This window comes from Felis catus, chromosome D3 (genome assembly GCF_018350175.1).
Source record: "Felis catus isolate Fca126 chromosome D3, F.catus_Fca126_mat1.0, whole genome shotgun sequence".
Lineage (NCBI taxonomy): Eukaryota > Metazoa > Chordata > Mammalia > Carnivora > Felidae > Felis > Felis catus.
In genome coordinates, this window is record NC_058379.1 from 65,207,763 (window position 1) to 65,227,331 (window position 19,569).

A 19,569-nucleotide genomic window follows, 5' to 3' on the forward strand; every position below is an offset into this window, starting at 1 on the left:
TGTATTTCTAATCTACATCTGAGCACCAGGCTTCAGTGCTGAGGACCAGTCCTTTCTCCTTTCCTGCGTGTGGAATGTGTAGACATTTAGGAAATAATCAGCTTTGTCAATGGGAGTGGCCAAGGAGCAGGGTCTGTGTTTTGCCAAAGAGTTCATGTATTTGGGTTAGAGCAAGGGTAGAATCCAGGAGCCAAGCAGGCAGGGAGTCCTAGCTGGATGTTTTGGGAAAAGCAGACTTCTGCACACTGTTCATTCTGGAACCATTGAGGGAGGAAGTCTCAAAGCTTGCCTTTGGCTGTTTCCATGTCAGGTAACACCTAGATTATCTCTGTGCTAGATTGTGATGGAAATAGTTCAGAATTTCCAAGGTAAAACATTCAGAAGTTCTGGAAGTACTTGGTAACCATACCCGAAACCTCCTCCTGCCTCCCCCAAACCCAGCTCAGATAAACGACCACATCTGAATGGCCATGGGCTCACTGTGTTGTTTCATCCACAGGCAAGGGAGCTTGCCTTCTCTTTCTGGTAGTGGGTTCATTCACTTTTCAACCACTTTCTCTTTCATACCGGCTTTCCTTCAATTTAACTTTGACTCCTACACTGAAGTGTTCACTCATAAAACCTACAGCAAGGAGAGAAGAGCTTGCTCTCATCATGTAAGTTAATTAATTCATTCAAATATCTGAGTGCCTACTTCATGCAGGAAATGCTCTAGATGTTGAGTGCCCTTTCCTCTTGTCGACTTGAAGGGTGTCATAAGCTGTCTCTCACACTTCTTTTCTCCAGGCTCAGCAACTTAGCCGTTCTAGTCTTCACCTCTAGGTTGACAATATTCACCACTTTCCTTTTAAGTCATTTGGCCAACAGGTATTTATTGACTAATCACCTGTTTAGACTCTTCTCATCACTTTGAGGAATGCAGAAGTTACGTAAGATATAAATCATGTCTTGTTGGGCCTGGTCTCGTTAAGTGAAAAAATAAAACAAAAAATACACACGACAACACAAAACAGAGCCTTAAATAATTAAGAACTAAGTTACATGCATCTGATTTCCTTTGAAGAGAAGGAAGGAAGATATTAAGGCTTCCAGGAAGGTGGGATAGGTCCTAATTTTGTTGAGCTAGGGACATAACAAGTAATAACCAAAGATGCCATTATCTCTATATCCAACCAAACAAATGGATCTGGTAACTTCTCAATCCCAAAACCATTGACACGAGGGAATAGTGCATATGTTATGATGCTGTGAACACCCTTGTGGTTGACTCTAGATGAAGCATTTCATGATAGGAGGAAGTAGATGTTTTGTCTCATGCTTTCTCTCTGGCGAACCCTGTTAAAAGAGGGAAAGAAAGATCCCTGCCTGTTGGATTCCCAAGGCCTAGAGAATTCGAGGTTTGATCCTACGTGTTAACACATGTTGGTGGCTCTGTCCTTGCAAAGGTCACTCCCATGCCCATACCTCACTCCAGACTTTCTGTCACTCCTCCCCAACTCTACCCTAACCTTTGCTCAGCTCAAGTTAAAGGCTTAGACTGCACTGATAAGCTCTGAAGAGTAGATGGTCATTACCAATTAAATGAAAGAATGTCTGGAAGAAGGGTCAGTGAAGGGTCATTCATAGGGATATGCTTTATGTTATTGCCTGTGGCTCATTGACTAATAAAGTAACACTCGTTTTTTTTCTCCTACTCCACCTCCACAAATTATCACCAATGTGCTATAATCCAGAGGCATCATAGCATAGAAGGGAGAGGACGAGCTTTGGGAAAATATAGATTTGGATACATACACGTACTACCTGCGTGACCTAGAAAATGTTATTTAACGTCCATTGAGTCTCGGTTTTCCCATTCATAAAGTGGAGATACTTTTGATCTCACGCGACAGTCATGAAGCTTAATAAAGTATGTAAGGCAGGGACCACACTGCTGGCTACCTAGGCTATTCTCTACCCTCGGTGTCTCCTAATTCCCTCCTTTCTCCTAATTGTACACCGTGGCTGGCAATGAGCAGATGCAAAGGGAGCTGGGCTGGGACTGGCACATCCTCGTCCATGTCTTTCTTCTTCCACCTGCCCATCCGAAGCCCCTTGCCCTGCCACCTTGGCGTTTGCAAGGCTCAGTTCCATCTCCATCTTCCTAAAGCAACCCTGCCCTGACCTCTCTTGCTTTATGCACACAGTTTGATGCTTACACTCTACTACCCTCTGCTTGCACTGACATAAACATATCTCATCCTTTGACCAATCTGTAGTTTCCTTAAAGGCAAGGACTAACAAGTCTTATGATTAGGTTTGGCCCTCGGTGTCTAATCAGGTACCCTAATGGCTTGTTGCTTGGTTGTTTCATAACAAACAGAGGGGCCAGACTGTCTGTCTGTCAGGACTGATGCCACCTTCTCCAGGCACCTTCAGCATGAGGAATCTAGCCCTCAGGACTGGGTGTGGGGAGAAAGGTACAGTGTGTACACTGCCTACCTCCTTTCTGCTCTATTCCGGAGTTAACACCACTTTATGTATCATTTTTGGCAAAGTGATTTAGGAAGCTAAGCAGCCCAGTTGAGCTTTCCTGAAGGCTAGAGGCATTGGAGCCCAGCATGACTCCCTCTCTTTCTTGAACCGAACAAAATATTGTTACAGCAAACATGAAATCTTTCCTCTTTTTCACAGATGCTCTCCAGGCCTAACAAAGCTAGCAGTCACACTCCTTGAATCAAAATAAGCATCTGCCCTTTTTCTCTTTATCCTACAATTTCCCAGCATTTTTGTGCAACAATAAAGAATGTGATTATTTTAGCAATTAATCGTACGCTTTTATTTGGTGCTTTCTGGAGAGGATGCAAAAATATCAAAACATGAACTTGACCCTTTAATATTGATTAAACACAGAAACTATATAAACCTGACTCTTATCTTCTAATACTGTGCATGGCAGTTTGAGGCATAAGCTGTGAATACCTACATAGTATATAAGATCAAAGGTAATATATGATGAAGGGAAACTGAGTCACATGTAGGTGGGTAAAGGGAGGGTTATTTTTTACTGGTCTAACTGAAGGAGAAGAAGTAGAAGAGGAAGAAAGAGAAGAAGGGGGAAGGAAGAAGGAGGGGGAAAGGAAGAGGAAGAAGAAGAGGAAGAGGAAGAGGAAGAGAAAGAGGAAGAGGAAGAAGCAGCCCTCCCGGAGGCGACAGTCTTTAACTGTCTCTTTAGCTTATGATATCACAGACTACTTTGATAGTAGGAAGACAGGGACCCTCTCCCTAAGGAAGTGTCCTACATCTATAAATTCACACATAATTGTACTGACAATTTCAGGAGGCTGTGGACCTGCTGAAGGGCATACATAATCCCATCTGTAATGTAAGACCCTTTGTAGAATTGGAGGTACATGGACAGGGGGCTGCAGAGGGAGGTGAAGAAGTCAGAGCTGTGGTGGACACCAGGTGAGAAGGCTGTTGGGTCCAGGTTCCTGGCCCAGAAATACCACATTTAGCTCCAGATCTAGATGGTGGTAAGTCCATCACTGATAAGTTGTCCTGAGGACAGTGTGTGCAAACTTGTGCAAACTCAGAAAACCCCTCTGTTCTTTTCCAGCTCCTCACAGCCAGTGACCTTGCAGCCAGTGACCTCAAAGGATTTCAGCCACAGGTAAGTCCACCGATCCTTTTATGAAGCTCAGGAAAGTGAAGTGTTCTAGTTTGGTCATGACCACATGAAGTTGGGGCCAGGGCAGAAACCCCCATCTTGGATTTACATTTTCTCCATCAGACTGACTCTGTCACCCTTGACAATGAGCTCCTGCTTCATGTCATTGCAAACAAAAGTATCTTTTTCTGCTATCTTTCTTAATATTTTATAGCAGGGAAAAAACATAGGCCAAGATGGCAGTAATGCTTGGTGGTGCACAGTCTAGCACAGGAAAAGGCTAAAACCAGGGAGGTAGAGGATGGGGTGGGGCTGGCTTTCTCCCATGGATTTCCCTTTTTGGAGACACGATACTCACATTTCTGAAAACGTTGTGCGAATATGACTTGGAGTCATGGGCTGGTGGCCAGGTCATCTCAGACTCGTGCACAGAGAGATGGTTGCATTTTGCTGACCATGGGCAGGAAATAGGCCACCATTCTCTCTGGCCAGAGTGCTGTTTGGAGGTCATCACAGGCAGAACACACAAGGGAGCAGGCAAGGGCTCTCTGAAAACCCCTTTGGCAGCGGTAAAGATGGAAAATCACCCTCCCTGTCCCTGGAAGAGTATTACTGGTACCACAGGAACACATAAGCATCAACACACATACACACATATACAGAGCAGACACGCTGAGATCCTTTTGTTCCTCCACAGACCCCAGTGGAGATGCAACATGTATACAAAGAGAGGTAAAGCCAAGAGTGACAGCTGTGGTCCTCCATCCCTGCCCCTATCCCTCTTTTAATATAAACCTTTCTGTCACTACCCAACCAATGCCCTTCCTAAGATCCCCATTGTTCTGTATCTCTGTGGGGAGACACCGTAGCTCACAGAAGAGAACATCTGGGACAGAGCAAGTAATTTTCTAGTAGCAAGAATTCCATATATTTGGTAATGTTTTCTTCTTTAAATCTGTTTCATATCCAAGAGCTCACCATGCCCTCACTATACTTCTACATGTGGTACATCCTATGTCCCCTCATCCTGCAAGGGAACCAAGGATGGGGGTCTTGATAAGAAATGGCCCCAGATCACACAGAGAGCTGGGGACAAGAGCAAAGAGTAGAAAATGAGAGGCTTGAGAAGGAGATGGAACAAAACAAAGAGCTCCATGGGTGAGAGTCAAAGATGAATCCTTGCACTGGTTTGGGATTTGGTGCCCTTCTGTTGATCCTTGTTATCCATTGTTGATGCATGAAGTCTTAAAAGTAGATAACCAGCAAGCCTTTTGACAACTATTGAAAACTGATAATCATTCGTTCACATATTCATACAAACTTCCAGGTGAGCTAAGGGATGTGAAGCAAAGACGAAAGAAAATCAACATTTACCCATACTCCATCCATGGCTACACTCACACGCAGTGGCATCCCAGTTAAAGGTTCATTTTTATCTGAAAATTTATAGAAATAAACAGGGTAAAAAAGGCGTCTGTGATGTTTCATGGCTTGGAAAGGCACGTAGTAGAGACTGAGTTTACGGAAGGGGTGTGTGTATATGTTTGCCTCTATGATTTTGGCACTGATTCTTTCTGAGGTGGTCATATTCTTGCCACGTTTTTTGAGCTACATTTCTAGATATTAGATTTAAAGTGAACTATTAAGGAAAGGAAAGGTTAGATATATCTGGGGTATGTCCATAATATTTGAGGCTGTGATTCTAGAAAGGCTGCTTCTGTGCTCCCACGGATAACCCCACACTAGCTGGTGCAGATGGCTCACTCTCCTGGTTCTGTCTGACCTTTCCACATTATTCCATTTGTGTGACATCCCCTGAGGCTGGAGACATAAATGCATATTTTTCACTCCTCAGGATGTGTGTTCCTGAGGCCAGGAAGCCCTGGGAATCTTGTGAGCAGAGTGTAATGCCCAGATCAAAGTTAATTCTCCAGTGTTATTCCTAAATCAAAAAGGCCCGGATGTGTCTCAAGTCAACACCACCTTTTGGGTGCTCTTCCAAACAGAAACCAAATGCTGCCCACGTGCTTTGGGCTGCCTTCTCCCAGCCCCACTGCACCAAATTGTCGGTTTCTGTTGTTATTTTCCTCTTTTCGTTTCAGATGAAACTGAGCCCCATGCATCCTGATGTCTGCAATAATTCACAGACACGTTCCCTTGCAGGAACTGTGGGGGACTTTCAGGAGGGGACCTCACTAAGACATCTAGGACCCCCCCCCCAGTTGCATTGACAGGCTGTCAGCTTTCACAGGATTCACACTTATCACATGCATGTAAAGGGTTTTCTTTTCCTTAGTGCCTTTTCCTGCTGCAACTGTGTAAGGAAAATAGCCACAATTCCCTCCGTAATCTTTGATGGCTCTCAGTGTTGAAAGTGTGGGACAGCAACTGTATTGAACTAAACTGTTCTGTCTCTTTGTCTCTGTCCTTTCTGCATCCAGATAAAGGAGGGTAAGGAAGTGACTGTCTTTCTCCCCACAATTATTGGTTTGTAAAGACACCATACTCATTCCTGGAAACAAACACATTACTTCCAAGGACGAGCCTGATGATGGATGCTAAGGTTCTAAGTCTGGGAGGATAATGATGAGTGTTCTTCCTGGACTGGTGTACTTGGCCTCTGGACTGCACAGGATGGAACTGTCTCCTAGAGTCAGGCCTGGGCTGACAGGTGGCTGCCATTCTTAGCTAGTTTTAAAGGCATGGGTTTTTCAGAAAAGCTTCTGAAATCCACACTTGAAGCCCCCCCAGACCCTTCCCTTCCATTTGGTTCCAGCCCCAAGCATTTTTATTTTCCATTATCTTGTTCTTTTGCTTTTTTGAAGAAACAGATGCACTGAGTTTCCTTTTCTTCTTGTCTTTGGATAGTTGGAAATGGGGACCCTCATTCCCTTTTGCCAGGCTATACCTCTCCACCCTCCATGAGAATAAAAGCAGGCATCTCATTCCCTTTAGCAAAATCCACCAATCAAATGCTTTCTTCTCTGATTTTCTTTTTATTCTCCCCACCCCACCCCCAATATAAAAGGTATAAGTATTCACTGTAGAAACTTTCGAATGTGTGAAGGATGTCAAAAGGTACAAACTTCCAGTTATAAAATAAATAAGTCTTAGGGATATAATGTACAGCATGGTGACTATAATTAATAATACGGTATATTTGAAAGTTGCTAAGATACTAGGTCTTAAAAGTTCTTACCACGAGAAAAATATTTGTAACCTGTGCAGTGATGGGCATTAACTGTTAAAAAACATAGTTTGGTTCCTGGGTGCCTCAGTCAGTTGAGCGTCTGACTCTTGATTTTGGCTCAGATTGTGATCTCATGGTTCCTGGGTTCGAGCCCCGTGTCGGGTTCCACACTGCAGAGTGGAGCCTACCTGAGATTCTATCTCTCAAAATTAAAAAAAAAACCTTGAAAAAATATATAACTTAAAAAATAAATCTCAAAAGTACAGAAAAAAACAGAAAAAATCTCCTCTAACTCCACCCCAGAAATATAGATAATGACATTTTGGGAGATAGTCTTACAGTCTTTGTTGTATGTCAATAAATATGCATCTGTTGGATTTTTGAAAATGTGATAACCATATTTTATATGCTTTTTGTTACCTTCTTTGCATGCTTTCCATGTCACTGAAGAATCTTCTAGCAGCTGGCTCTTTTGATCTAGTTGCTGGTCCCATCATATATTTACCACCTCCCCCTTGCTAGACATCACATTACTTTTGTAGACTGAGATCTCTAGGAGCAAATGCAAGTGCTAACTCCACTGCCCTCAATCTAGCGTCCAAGGCTACTTGGCATTTAGTTTTTTTGTTTCTCAGTTCCTGCAGGGATGTGAAGACTTGTTAAACTTTCCAGCGAGGTGTCCATGTGAATGTGCCCATGGGCATTTGTGTGCACACTTACAAGGGGTGGGGGATGTGGTAAAGAAATAACCATAGTATAGGGTCCAGACTCAGATGCAGGGCTTCGCATGCCCAGCATCTATGCTGGGAAAGTGACCTTGAAAAAACCCATTCTTTCCAGAGGAAAGAGCCCACTAAAGGGCTTGTTCCTCACTTATTTTATACACTCCCCATGGTCTTAGAGGAGAGGAGGATACTTCCTGTAGAAAAAATGGAGTTTTACTTCAAGTGTGCCTCATGACAGAATTTTGTGGGGCAGGTGTAATAGCTGTCCTATCAGGGGTAGCCATGTGTAAGGAACTTCTAAAAGGTCCATTGCTATTATGGTTAAGGGTACAATGTAGTGAAAGGCAAGAAGGAAGTAAGTCAAGAACATATAGGAAGACATTTTTCAGTGTCAAGAAAACAGGGCTTTCTGTCATCAAGTTGCCATTTTATTCAAAGGCACCCATGGGGACCTTTATGTGGCACTCCCTGCTGTGCAAAGTCTTTCCCAGAATTCCTCAGTTCTGTAATGTTCTGCCATTGATACCAACTTTGCAACCCTGGGAAAGTTGCCTAATGTCTTTAGTCCTCATTTTCCTTATTAAAGAACAAAAGTTGTGTAGCTAATCTCACAAGATAGTTGTAAGGATCAAATGATACAATGTTGTGAAAGCAGCCTACTGTGATGACTGCCAGCCTAGTGAATTTAATTTTTTTCTTCCATTAGAGAACTACTGGTTAAGTTATTTAAGAATTCAGGAGAAGGAGAAAATTTATCTATATAGAGTAAGCTGGGAAGTCTTCCAAGTGGAGGTGTCATTGTACCTGGGCCAAATGAGTGATAGGAAGTAGTGAACTTATTCCAGGTCAGGGGAAGCCCAGATGAAGACCAAAAGAAGGGTGGAGATGCTTGGGAATGTTCTGGAGACTTGGAGTGAAGATAATAGTTGCAAATTAGGTTGGAACCAAATTGCAAGAACGTCTTAAATATCTGGGGAAATAGTTGGATTTTTTTTTTTAAATGAGCAGTTATTGAAGTTTTCAAACTCATACAAAAGTAGGCATAAAAGTATAATAAACCTCCATATATTACCCAACTGTTATTATCTATTATCCAACTTCAGTGGTTTGTTTCCACCAAAGCCCTGGTTTGTAGCATTTGCTAATTTCTGTGGTTTAAATATCCCCATCATGACCAATTCTAAGCTGCAAATGGTTTAACAAACTCTTTGCAAAGTCCTTGACAGTCAGCTTTCTGAAGCTGATATGATTGGTTCCCAGCACACTGCTGGGCCAGCTTCAATAATAATTACTATTTGCCAATCTTACTTTATACTGCAAGATATAGATATGTATATAGATATCTATGGATATATATAAATATATATAAATATATACACATATATATGTAATTTTATATATGCATATAGATTTTATATGTATATAACTATAATTTTAATTTTAATTTTTTGGGGGGAGTATTTTTTAAAAACTCCCAGTTATGTTATTTCACTCATAAATTCTTCAGTAAGAAGAAACAAATAGTTTTTTTAAAAAAAAATACAGTCACAATGCCATTATCACACCTACCAAAAGTAACAGTAATTCCTTTGTATTTTCTGATACCAAGTCCATATTCCGATTTCTCTGATTACCCTAACATGTTGTCTTACAGTTGATTTGTTTGAATCGGGATCCAGAGTTTAGATCTTAAAATCCACCTGAAGGTGGAGCCATTGAAGGTTTGAGGATGGGGAGGAGCTGGTGCTGTGGCAGAGATGATGCTGACATAGGTAGTAGGTGGGATGAAGTGAAGAAGGGATCCAGTAATGAGCCTGTGCCATGGGTCCATTTGAGACACAGGGAATGCAGCTGGACTGGGGTTAGTGGGACTGTTGCTGAGGGATTGAATTCCAAAGAAATGATGGAGGCACAATCAGTGGACCTGGCAAATAGTTGGGTGATTAGAGAAATAGCAGTATCATTAAGCAAAATGGGGGCCGAGAAGGAAGTGCAGGCTGAGAAGCTGCCATGTTCATCCCTGGATTGAGAATAAGTATGGCCCAGTATTCAAAAGAGAAGAGCTTTTTCATCCTTAAATAAACTTTACTCCATTTTCCTCGGGCCCCATAGTCATTTCTGCTCATACGTCATCAGGGGATGTAGAATCATCTGCATAACATCCTGGGCTTCAGAAGTTTTTAATGCAAGAACCCCAAATATTTTGTGAGGAAAAGCTGCTTTCTAGGAAGGTGTTGTTTTGGAGTTTCTGAGTAGATAGATATCCTAGCTGTGCATTTCTCCAGAGAAGGAGCCATGACAGTAGTCTATGGCTCCATGATGTTCCATGTTTTTGATTGTTATGAATGGGTGCCCCACACTGAGAAGTAGCAGGGCAGGTTGGAGAGTTAGACCTTCCTCCCAGGTACTTTCTTGTTGGCATGAAATTACTGAGTTCCTAAGTTGCTTGTTGTTTCATGTGATTGTGTGTTTCGCAACAGAATCACAATGACCTGACTCTATTCCAATGAATACCCGCTGCCTACAAGTTCAGCACCAACAGTTCTAAAGATTAAAATGGAAGCTTTGGAAAATCCAGAGCATCCAGCTCATGTTTGACTCAACAGGATTTGGTGTTAATACATGTTCACACTGCCTTTGGTTAAGTGTACATATGATGAGGACTTAGTAAGAGTATACTATATGCCAGAAAGTGTTCTTTGAACTTTACATGTATTATTTCATTTAATCTTTACAATATGTTTGTGAAATTAGTAATAACATCCTCATTTTACAAACAAGCACAGAGAAGGTAAAGTCACAAAGCCCATATGTGGCAGAATTGGGATTTGAACCCAAGCAGTCTAGATCAGTAGTCCTAAACCACTTCTGCTATGCCACCTTGAATCAGAGCTTATCCATGCTGTTAAGGTAAGTCAAACCCAGACTGACCACTGATAATACAAGGATAAGCAGCCTCATCTTTACTTTTGGTACATTGTGTTGAGTTTTCTTAAACTTCACCAGGTTCCAGGAAAAAAAAAATTTGCACATCTCAGAGTAGTAGAGGGAATCGCTACAGAGCATTGTGAACCCTTCCATCTAGGCAAAGAATTCTGTTGTTCTCATCCACATCCTTCACAAACTCCCAAGTGCAGAATTGTGGTGGCTGTTGCCCCTTTTACAGAGATGGAAACTGATTTGAGGCAGAAGGAGACAGTGTAGTCTCTCATCACAGACACACAGCAATGGGAAAACAGGTTGGCTTGTTTTGAGTTCACCACATAATATCTGCTCTGCCATTTGCAGAAGAGTCCTTCCAAAGCAAGACGATACATAAGAAAGTCCCACAAGTGGTGCTGATTCCCTCCCTCCATTGCAAAACTGAAAGACACACTAGTGAGCACCTAGAGGAGGGGCTCTCTATCTTGACTGCAGGTGGGAGTAATGGGGGGGCAGGGGTGGCGCTTGTAAGAACTACAGGAGCCAGGCCTCACCCCATCAATTAGTCTGGGTGGAGTCTAGATATTGGTGTTTTCAGAAGCCCACCAGGATCCAAATCAACCTCCTCATTTTCTAGACAAGGCTGCATCACAGAGGAAGTCTTGAAGAGGAGAGAAGGTAAAGGCCCCAAATTCCAATAGTGTTTCCCCTGTGTCAGAAAGGTGCCATGTGCTTCACTTGGCCCCTGGCACCTAATCTCCACATCAGGCCCCTTATCAGCCATCTCACTCTTCCCCTTTAACCAGGAAGAAACCGAGGCCCAGGCAGAGGAAGTAGAGCTAACTGTGGGTTCTGTAAAGCCTATACCTTTGCTCATCCTCTGCTATTTCCATTCAATAGTTGAGATTTGACCAGTATTTTAAACTAGTTAGTTATAGTGTTGGGTTTATGGTCTCCTCTGCTACCTGGACATTCTTTTTTTTTAATTTTTTTTTCAACGTTTATTTATTTTTGGGACAGAGAGAGACAGAGCATGAACGGGGCAGGGGCAGAGAGAGAGGGAGACACAGAATCGGAAACAGGCTCCAGGCTCCGAGCCATCAGCCCAGAGCCTGACGCGGGGCTCGAACTCACGGACCGCGAGATCGTGACCTGGCTGAAGTCGGACGCTTAACCGACTGCGCCACCCAGGCGCCCCCATTCTTTCTGAACTCAAAAAAGATATCTAAACAGATCTGGCTCTATAACACTACCCCAGGAGAGAATGCATTTAGGTGACCAGCACACCACACCCCCTGGCATCAGCAGCAAGGCTGACACCACAAGTCCTCATTGCTCAGGTTCTTGTTTGATAAATGGATGCCTTTTTCTCAAGGCCTTTCTTCTGGCTTGCCTCCTCTCAGCTGCTGTGGACCTTTTCTCCTCGGTTTAATACTATTCAGAGCATGGGCTACAGAACAGTGCTGGCCAGTGTGTGTTACTGGCACACCATGAGATACATCTAGAAACAGAATATTTAGAAACTTTTATAGCCACTTGATGGTTCCATGATATCCAAGCATGTGATCATTTGCCTACTAATTTATCTTCACAGTATTTTACCAAAGTAACCGTACAAAAATATGGGTCAGGGTAAAAACATCTGGTCATTAATCAATAAATGTTTGAGAAGCTCTGTTCTAATTATGCAGTTTCTAATTTTATCAAAAGTGTACGATCTAAGACTCTTTTTATCTTTGCCTTTTTCTGTGAGCTCATGTGAATATATTTATATTATGAGTAATGTTTCCCCATCCTCCCCGCAAAATGGCTTTGCCTGTAAAGCTGTCTTTCTGTTTGTAGGATACTTACACAAAACATGGATCTTTTCCCATAATTCCTAAGACAACCCACTTAATTATTTATCTTACTAGCCATGGATATCTATGACAATAAGAGAGCATTTTTAACAGTTTTTGCTCACGTGCATATGCCTACCCTGTACTCAGCTGACACTGTTAAAACTTTTCTTACATGAAATCAGCAGTTTCATACTATAGGTATACCTTTTTTGCACTGTCTTTGTTTCGTTAAAAAACAAACAAACAAACAAACAAAAACCAGCATTGGCATTTGGTCCTGGACAGGGAAGTTCTCCAGGTGTTTCCAGAGTGTCTGGCATTTCAGTGGAATATTCTGAAGTCTTAATAAGTTCTCTTGGGATACTAAATCTCTTTAGTGAATATTTTGTTTCTCCCGAGATGCTCTGACCATCTGAAGGCCTCACACAGGTGGGCTGAACTTAAAACAAACCTAATATGCAGAAGTTCACACCAGGAAATTGATAGATGGCAGGTGGGTGTTGAGAAAGGAGGGGTTATTCATATGCAGCAAGTTTTCCCATTTTGTTAGAGGAATCAACATAAGTTATCCCTGCTAGTATATTAAAAAATGATTGAGCCTTTTAAAATCTGATTTAAGCTCAACTTTTCAGAATAGAAATATAAACAAAGTGAAGCCAACCAGTGGGGATTAACTTTGAAAATGACTCTCTTCTCTTTCAATTGTAGTATTCTCATCTAAAAACAAAACAAAACAAAACAAAACAAAACAAAACAAAACAAAAAACTTTGCAACATAAGTGTAGGATTGGATGATTTCTATCCTCCCTTGAGACTGAAGCCATTAATCACTCTGTGACTTTTTCCACTGTCTTCATGTTTCTGGTTTTCAATTTTTTTTTCTCTCCAATCCTTTGGCTATGGGGCCTCAACGTGAGCTTCTTAAAAATTGCCCTGTAGCTCTAATCACTTAAGGCCGGGGGTTCATTGATGTTTGACGATGTATCTTAAATATCTGTGTTTATTAGTGGATTGAGTCACAGCATCAGATTTCCCTGAGTCTAGATTTTAAAATGATGCATCATTTTGTTCTTTATATTTTTAGGTCTAGAAATGACTCACATGCAGGAAATGCAAATTCACAGACCACCTTAGAACTTGAAAGAAGATGTCCTCTTCATATTTACTTTAGCAGGATATTTTCAAGCCAGGCTCATGAGAAAGAAGGCCCAGCCCTCCAACTCCTTTTTTAAATGCTTTCCAACCATACTGCGTGGCTCACATTTCAACCCTCTTATCCTGTCACCCATCTACCCAACCCCTCTCCTACCACCTTGTTCGGAACAAAAGGGATCCACTGAGAGGCTTGAGGAGACTCCCCCTACCCTGCAGGAGAAGGGCCCCTCCTAGTGGAACAGCTTGCAGTCCTCAAGCGGCGCCTTCCAGCCATCTGCTGGCTTGTGTTTGGAGGCTGTATTAAGCCTGCAAACAACCTCCACCACAGTTTTCTGATATTTCCCTGATAATGACCATCTCCTTCCCCCACTTTAGCTCTGCACATGAGCTTCCTTCCGCATCTTCCACCTTCCTGGAAATATTTATCAGAACCTCTGGGAAAACCACCAATAGGTATCCCAGGCCAATGATGCATGTGACAGAAAAACCTGATATGATGTTGCTATAATCTTTATTAATAATTATAAACAGTAAAAAGGGGTGCTTATTTAAAAACAGAACGTAAACCTCCCCTTCTGTATCCAATATCTAACACAGAGAACATTTCCTATCAGTTTATCATTTAATAGTTAAGAGCACCAATGCTGGGCCCAAACTGATTAAGGTAGAATCACAGGTCTGCTGTCTACTAGCTGGGTGACCTCCACAAGTTATGTTACTGTTGTGTGGCCCAGATTCCTCACTAGTGAAAGAAGGGTACCTATCCAATAGCATTTTGGGGAGGACTGAATAGATAGACCCAAAGGACCATGTCTGGCATCTGGTAAGCACTTCATCAGTGTGTGCTATAGTACTTATTACTCTCATAAGTTACATACTTGGAATGGAACCTGGACTTCTGAAGTCAGGTTCCAGCACAAATTGCAGCTGTAGGCTACAATTTGGGATTACCAAAGAATCAAAAAACATCAACAACAACAACAAAAACAAAAAATGTGGATCTCTCTTAATCTTTTCACTAATTTGTTCATGATGCTTGCCAATCCAAGTGAGCAATTGTAGGCACTCTGGCCCTGAATGAATGACCCTCACAGGGGAGGGAGGAGGATAGAGATGGACATGAATGGACAAGGGATGGCGAGGGACCATTGCTAGGAGATGAGAACAGCCAGAAGTGCCTTCATTGATTGCTTCCTTCTCTTACCACCCATGACACTTCCTGAATTAACATTTTCTCTCTTCCCCCTGTTGAAGTAATAGCCAGCCAGAATTATTAAAATGATCTTAAACAAATGTCTCAAGAGGTTTTTCAGCCACCAGAGTATTGCCTCATCTGAACCCACTCCCTTGGGTTTAGTGATCCTCAGCACAATTCTGGATGTCCACTTTTGGTACAGTTCCTCACTGCCTTTTCCAGGCAATAAGTCACTGTGTCTATGATTCTTCTACAGAGTGAGAGCCAAAGTGGACATCCAGAAGGATGGGGGCTGTTCAGAGAGACTGTGTTAGGGCTTGGGGATTTGGGAGGATTTTATGTGTAGCCTTTCATACCTATAAATTCCATTGTTTCTATATTAAAAGTGTGGCATGGGGTGATTCAAGCAGCATATGGGTTCTAGATCTTGTGGGCCTTCAGTCTGACACAGCACCTGCAGAAGAGAGCCACCCTGGCCACAGGACTCCTGTCTCCGGTAAGCAGTCTATCGCTGACAGGGCAAGTAGCTTGCTGATGGAAATGAGAGGTCTGTGCCCAGACGCCAGCCTTGTCTGTACTGTGAGAAAACACAGCTGGCTAAATTTGCCTTTCCTGCCCTTCTTCTGGATAGCAGCAGAAATGCCAAAGTGAGGACTGGGGTGGGGGATGAGTACTGTGTAAAGCAAAGAATCCACATGCTTCTAACAAAAAATTCCGCGCTCAGTAAGTATCTGTAGAACCCATTCTAGGTATGCATGTGTGCACCCCAAGGGTGTAAAGAGATCACTCAAACAAAAATTCATGCATCCAAATTTGTATATTCCTCTAATGCCATCTAACTTTGTGGTTATAGTGAAGATGTCTTCTATTATTTGATTTTTGGAGCTAACAGATTTCATGAGCCTTCTTTAGTACAACCAAATCGTTGGAGGTTTGCTCTTCTTTCACCGTTGCTTTATGGTCTAACACGAGTGTTCAGGCACCTCTGGAATTGGGACCAGAAGTACGCAGCTTTGAATTAAAGCGAAGTTTGATCCCGCTCCACCTCCAACCTCCTGCAATACTGGTGTCTTGTGACAAGAGACTAAGGCCAGGGGCCCATGAGAGAAGTGGGGACAGTGTAGAAAAAAGAAATGCCTGTAAAATCTCAGCCTGCAGGCGTCTGGAGAGACAGCGCATTTCATTCTTGATAAACTCCAGCAGAAAAGAGCAATCAGCCAAACGAGAGCTGGACAAATTAAATGGCTGAGTATTATTTCAAAGGAGAGCTCGGGCAGCATCAGAAATTCCCCATCAGCTGTAATAACGCCAATTACTTTGCCAATTGCAGATTCCACCGTGATGTGTTTAGTGCAATCAGGCGTCGGACTCTTGCAGGGGCCTGATGGGTTTTGTTTACTGTGAATGTGCATTTGTAGCGAATCTTGTGCACCCAAAGGCTTCGAGCTCTGAATGTACTTACTCCTCTCGGTCAGATTCATACACAGCTGAGGGAGATTATCTCTGAGATGGAGGCAGGAGCAGGCTGGTCAGGCTGGACCCAGTGCCCCTCTCACCGGAAAATGCCTGGATTTAAATACAAAGAGCACAGCTGGGTGTGGTAATTCTTAGTGAGTGTGGCGTGGCGATCTCCAGAAAACCTGTTTAGATTATGAAACCAGTAAATAAATAAATTTTTTCTGATTACAAGCGAGGCTTCTTGGCATGTTGGAATGTTGGACAGATCACCATTAAACAGTAATAACAAACGTGAAGCTCTGGGAGGAGAGAACTCGCCAAGAGTTCATTAAGCCTTAAATACTGACAAATGGGGGTGCGGGGGCTTTCATTGTCTCCCTGTGAGAATCATTTGGTTGGATGTCAAACATACAGATCATTTCAAATATGAGAAGAGATCGTCAGAGAGGAAGATATCCCTCCTCCCTGCAGCATTTTAGCAAGGGAAATAAAATTTGGAGAGTGTACAGGAACATTGATTTTCTATTTACATTTGGCTCCATAGAAATTAATGGGTGTGTGGCTCCAGCTACTTTGGGGAGTGAGCTGTGATTCTCCATTTACACTCCCAATTGAGGAAGGCGCTAATCATGGGCATTTACTGAGCGCTTTGGCCTGACTGGCAGCTGGAGTGGAAGCTGTATCTGTGGCTGCTGGGGGTGCAGACGAAGAGCTAAAGGCTGATTTGATTCCACTTGTGCTCAGCTGTCATCTGAGGCCAGAGCCTGGAGGAGAATGGGAAGCTATTCTCTTCCCTCTGCTTTGTGACAAGCAACCTTTGTGTCATCTTGGTGTTTTTTGTTTTGTTTTTTTTTTTTTTAAACCTGCCTCTTCCTCCTTCCTAACTATGATAAAGGTTCCCTTGCCTGGGGAAGTAAGGATTCTCCTGAATTCAAAGACTGCTGCCATTGACTCCAAGAGAGTGATTCTGAGCTCACCAAACCCTCCCTCTCCCAGCTGCTGCTGAAGGCTCTCTGCCCACAATACCAGCATTGGGGCAGGTCCTATTTCAGATAGGAAGGCAGACATGGGATCAGGCGGGGACAGGGGATGGGTCCGTAGGATGTCAGGTTTGCATGGCATGGCTTATGCTATGGGCTTCAGCAGCCTTGCAGATAATTCATTCCAGGAGAAAGAGAGAGAGAGTGCGTGTGTGTACGCATGTACACACATGGACACATGTGTGTACACGTTTGTTTCCCCTAAAAACAGTACTTGAACCAGTGCATTTGGTTTGACACCAGCCTTTCTGCAGGTGGCAGCTATTTAGATAACGTCCCTGGCTCTCAGATAAGAGACAGAGCTTGTCTCCCGCAACCCCCTGGGGATGGCAATGGCCCTTGGAAATTAGGAGATAACATACAAAGCATTAAATGGAGGTGAGGGCATCAAATCATGCCATGCGTACGCAGCCTCAGCTACACTACAACCCGATGGCAAAGAAAGCTGCCATGTCCGGCCTCCTCATCAGCACAACTTGGAAAGTATTCAGGAATCTGTTTGTCTTTGGGGAGATTGTTTATTCACAAGGGAACTCAGAGGACAGCTCTGGCTTGGTGACACAGCCTCCCCCATGGGCAGGGTGCTCCAAGACGTACTTCATCAAAAGTTATCTCAGTGGGGGTGTGATTGTGTGTCTGCCCCCTTGAGCCTGAGCTAGTCTCAGAGTCACTAACATAGCTCAGCCAAGAAACTAAACTCTCCTCTTGCAGCAGATAATCATCTCCCATCTTCCTCTAGAATATCTTTGTTTTTTCAATGCCATAAACAATCCAGCGTGGTAAAGAACTTGGCTCTTGTGCCAGTCTTAGTGATTCTACTTTTGATTAAACCTGAATCTGTCTAGATTAGCTCATCAGGATGTCTGTTGATGTTTGAACTCATCCTCACTAGGTACAGGACCATCTTACCAAAAGCTGTGGCCAGAGAGACTTTTTAGAAAGATATTTAATTCCTCACTCTTGTGAAATTAAGGGAGTTAGGTTCTAAACCCATATATAGGATATGAAACAATAAAAAAAACTTGTATTTATGTATGTTGACATTCTATAGACCTTCTTGAGCGCCAGAATCCTGTGAAACAGGCAAGGATAACGAACTCCACTTTACAGAAGAAAAAAGTAGAGGCTGAGGCAGGTGAAGAGATTTGCTGAAAGTCTTCAGTTGTTTAGTGGTAAAGTGACAGCAAGGATTTACCAAGACCTTCAGATTCTGAAACCCCTTTCCCCCTTTTGTTCTTTGCCCTCTTGTCCACAGACATAAGATGGTAGGGCAGCTGGTATTGTTTACCCGTAAGTGCATTTCTATGCATTTCTGTTTTATATAAAGAAGATATTTAGAATTTCTGCTAAACTAGTTGTTTCCCAACAGAAAACCTAGAACCCAATGGGAGTTTGTTGAAAGAGGCATATTTCTGGTTTACTTAGGAAGAATTTCCCAGCAAGGGAAGGAACTTAACCCATTGTGCCCAGTTAGTGCCTCATCTCCAGATGCTTTTGAGTGACATATGAAAGGAAGGCAGTGTAGCAGGGGGGTTCTACATGTCCAAATCCAGGTTTGAGACCTGAGACTGAATCTCAGCTTCATCACCTCCTAGCTTTGTGATCTTAGCTGACCTCTCTGAGCCTCAGTTGTTTGTTTGTTTGTTTGTTTGTTTACGTGTACAATGGTGGGAGTATCGCTCACCTACCTGGCTTTAAGAATGTTTAAGTACACATGTAAGGGACCTAGCACTTTGTCTGGGATAAAGCATTTTTTCAATACATGTGATTATGAGACCTCTCCAGCTTGGAATTTCCCCAAGTCATTGCATCCTATGTGTCTCTTTCCCTGCCACCCTTTCCAAGAAAACACGCACTGCAAGGTGAGGAACATCAGCGCTGGGAGGCCCTTCCAGTGGCAGCATTGAGAGCCTACGGGCCACAGGCCCCACTCCTAGATCCGGGCTCAGAACCTTTTTAAATTCACTTTAGACTCAGAAACCAGAAAGTCATTGGAAAATGGAACTGGAATCTCCAGAAATTCTGAGTAATTCAAAGTGTACCATTAAGAAAATAGTTTATATGTGTGCCAAAGGATGATACATGGAAAATGTGTTAGTGGAGATACTGTTGTTCAAATAAAACTTCTTCCAGTCCATTATGCTAGACCCTGCTGGCATCTTGAAGAAGTCTTTACAAAAATACATGATGTGGGTAATCTGAGTCTCTTAGTATGTTGTGAGTTCATTGCCTCTTAGTATGTTGTGTCTCAGTTTCTTTGTAGCCTCCAGATGACAACTGAGCACAGGTGGAATCAAATCAACCTTCACCTCTTCATCTGCACCCCCAGCAGCCGCAGATACAGCTTCCACTCCAGCTGTTAGTTAGGCCACATGTCTCAGTTTCCTTGCCAAA

The 19,569-nt window shown here is 42.9% G+C and overlaps 1 protein-coding gene across 6 annotated transcripts in view; it reads left to right on the top strand.

Annotated features, from left to right (window-relative positions):
* The window catches only part of SETBP1 (SET binding protein 1), a 376,888-nt gene that overhangs the window by 185,301 nt on the left and 172,018 nt on the right, over positions 1 to 19,569 (top strand). For all 6 annotated transcript variants that reach the window (XM_045042180.1, XM_011288024.4, XM_045042184.1 and 3 more), the window contains exon 3: positions 3,599 to 3,652. In XM_045042180.1, the coding sequence (XP_044898115.1) occupies positions 3,599 to 3,652 (54 nt within the window). The remainder of the gene's footprint in view (positions 1 to 3,598; positions 3,653 to 19,569) is intronic.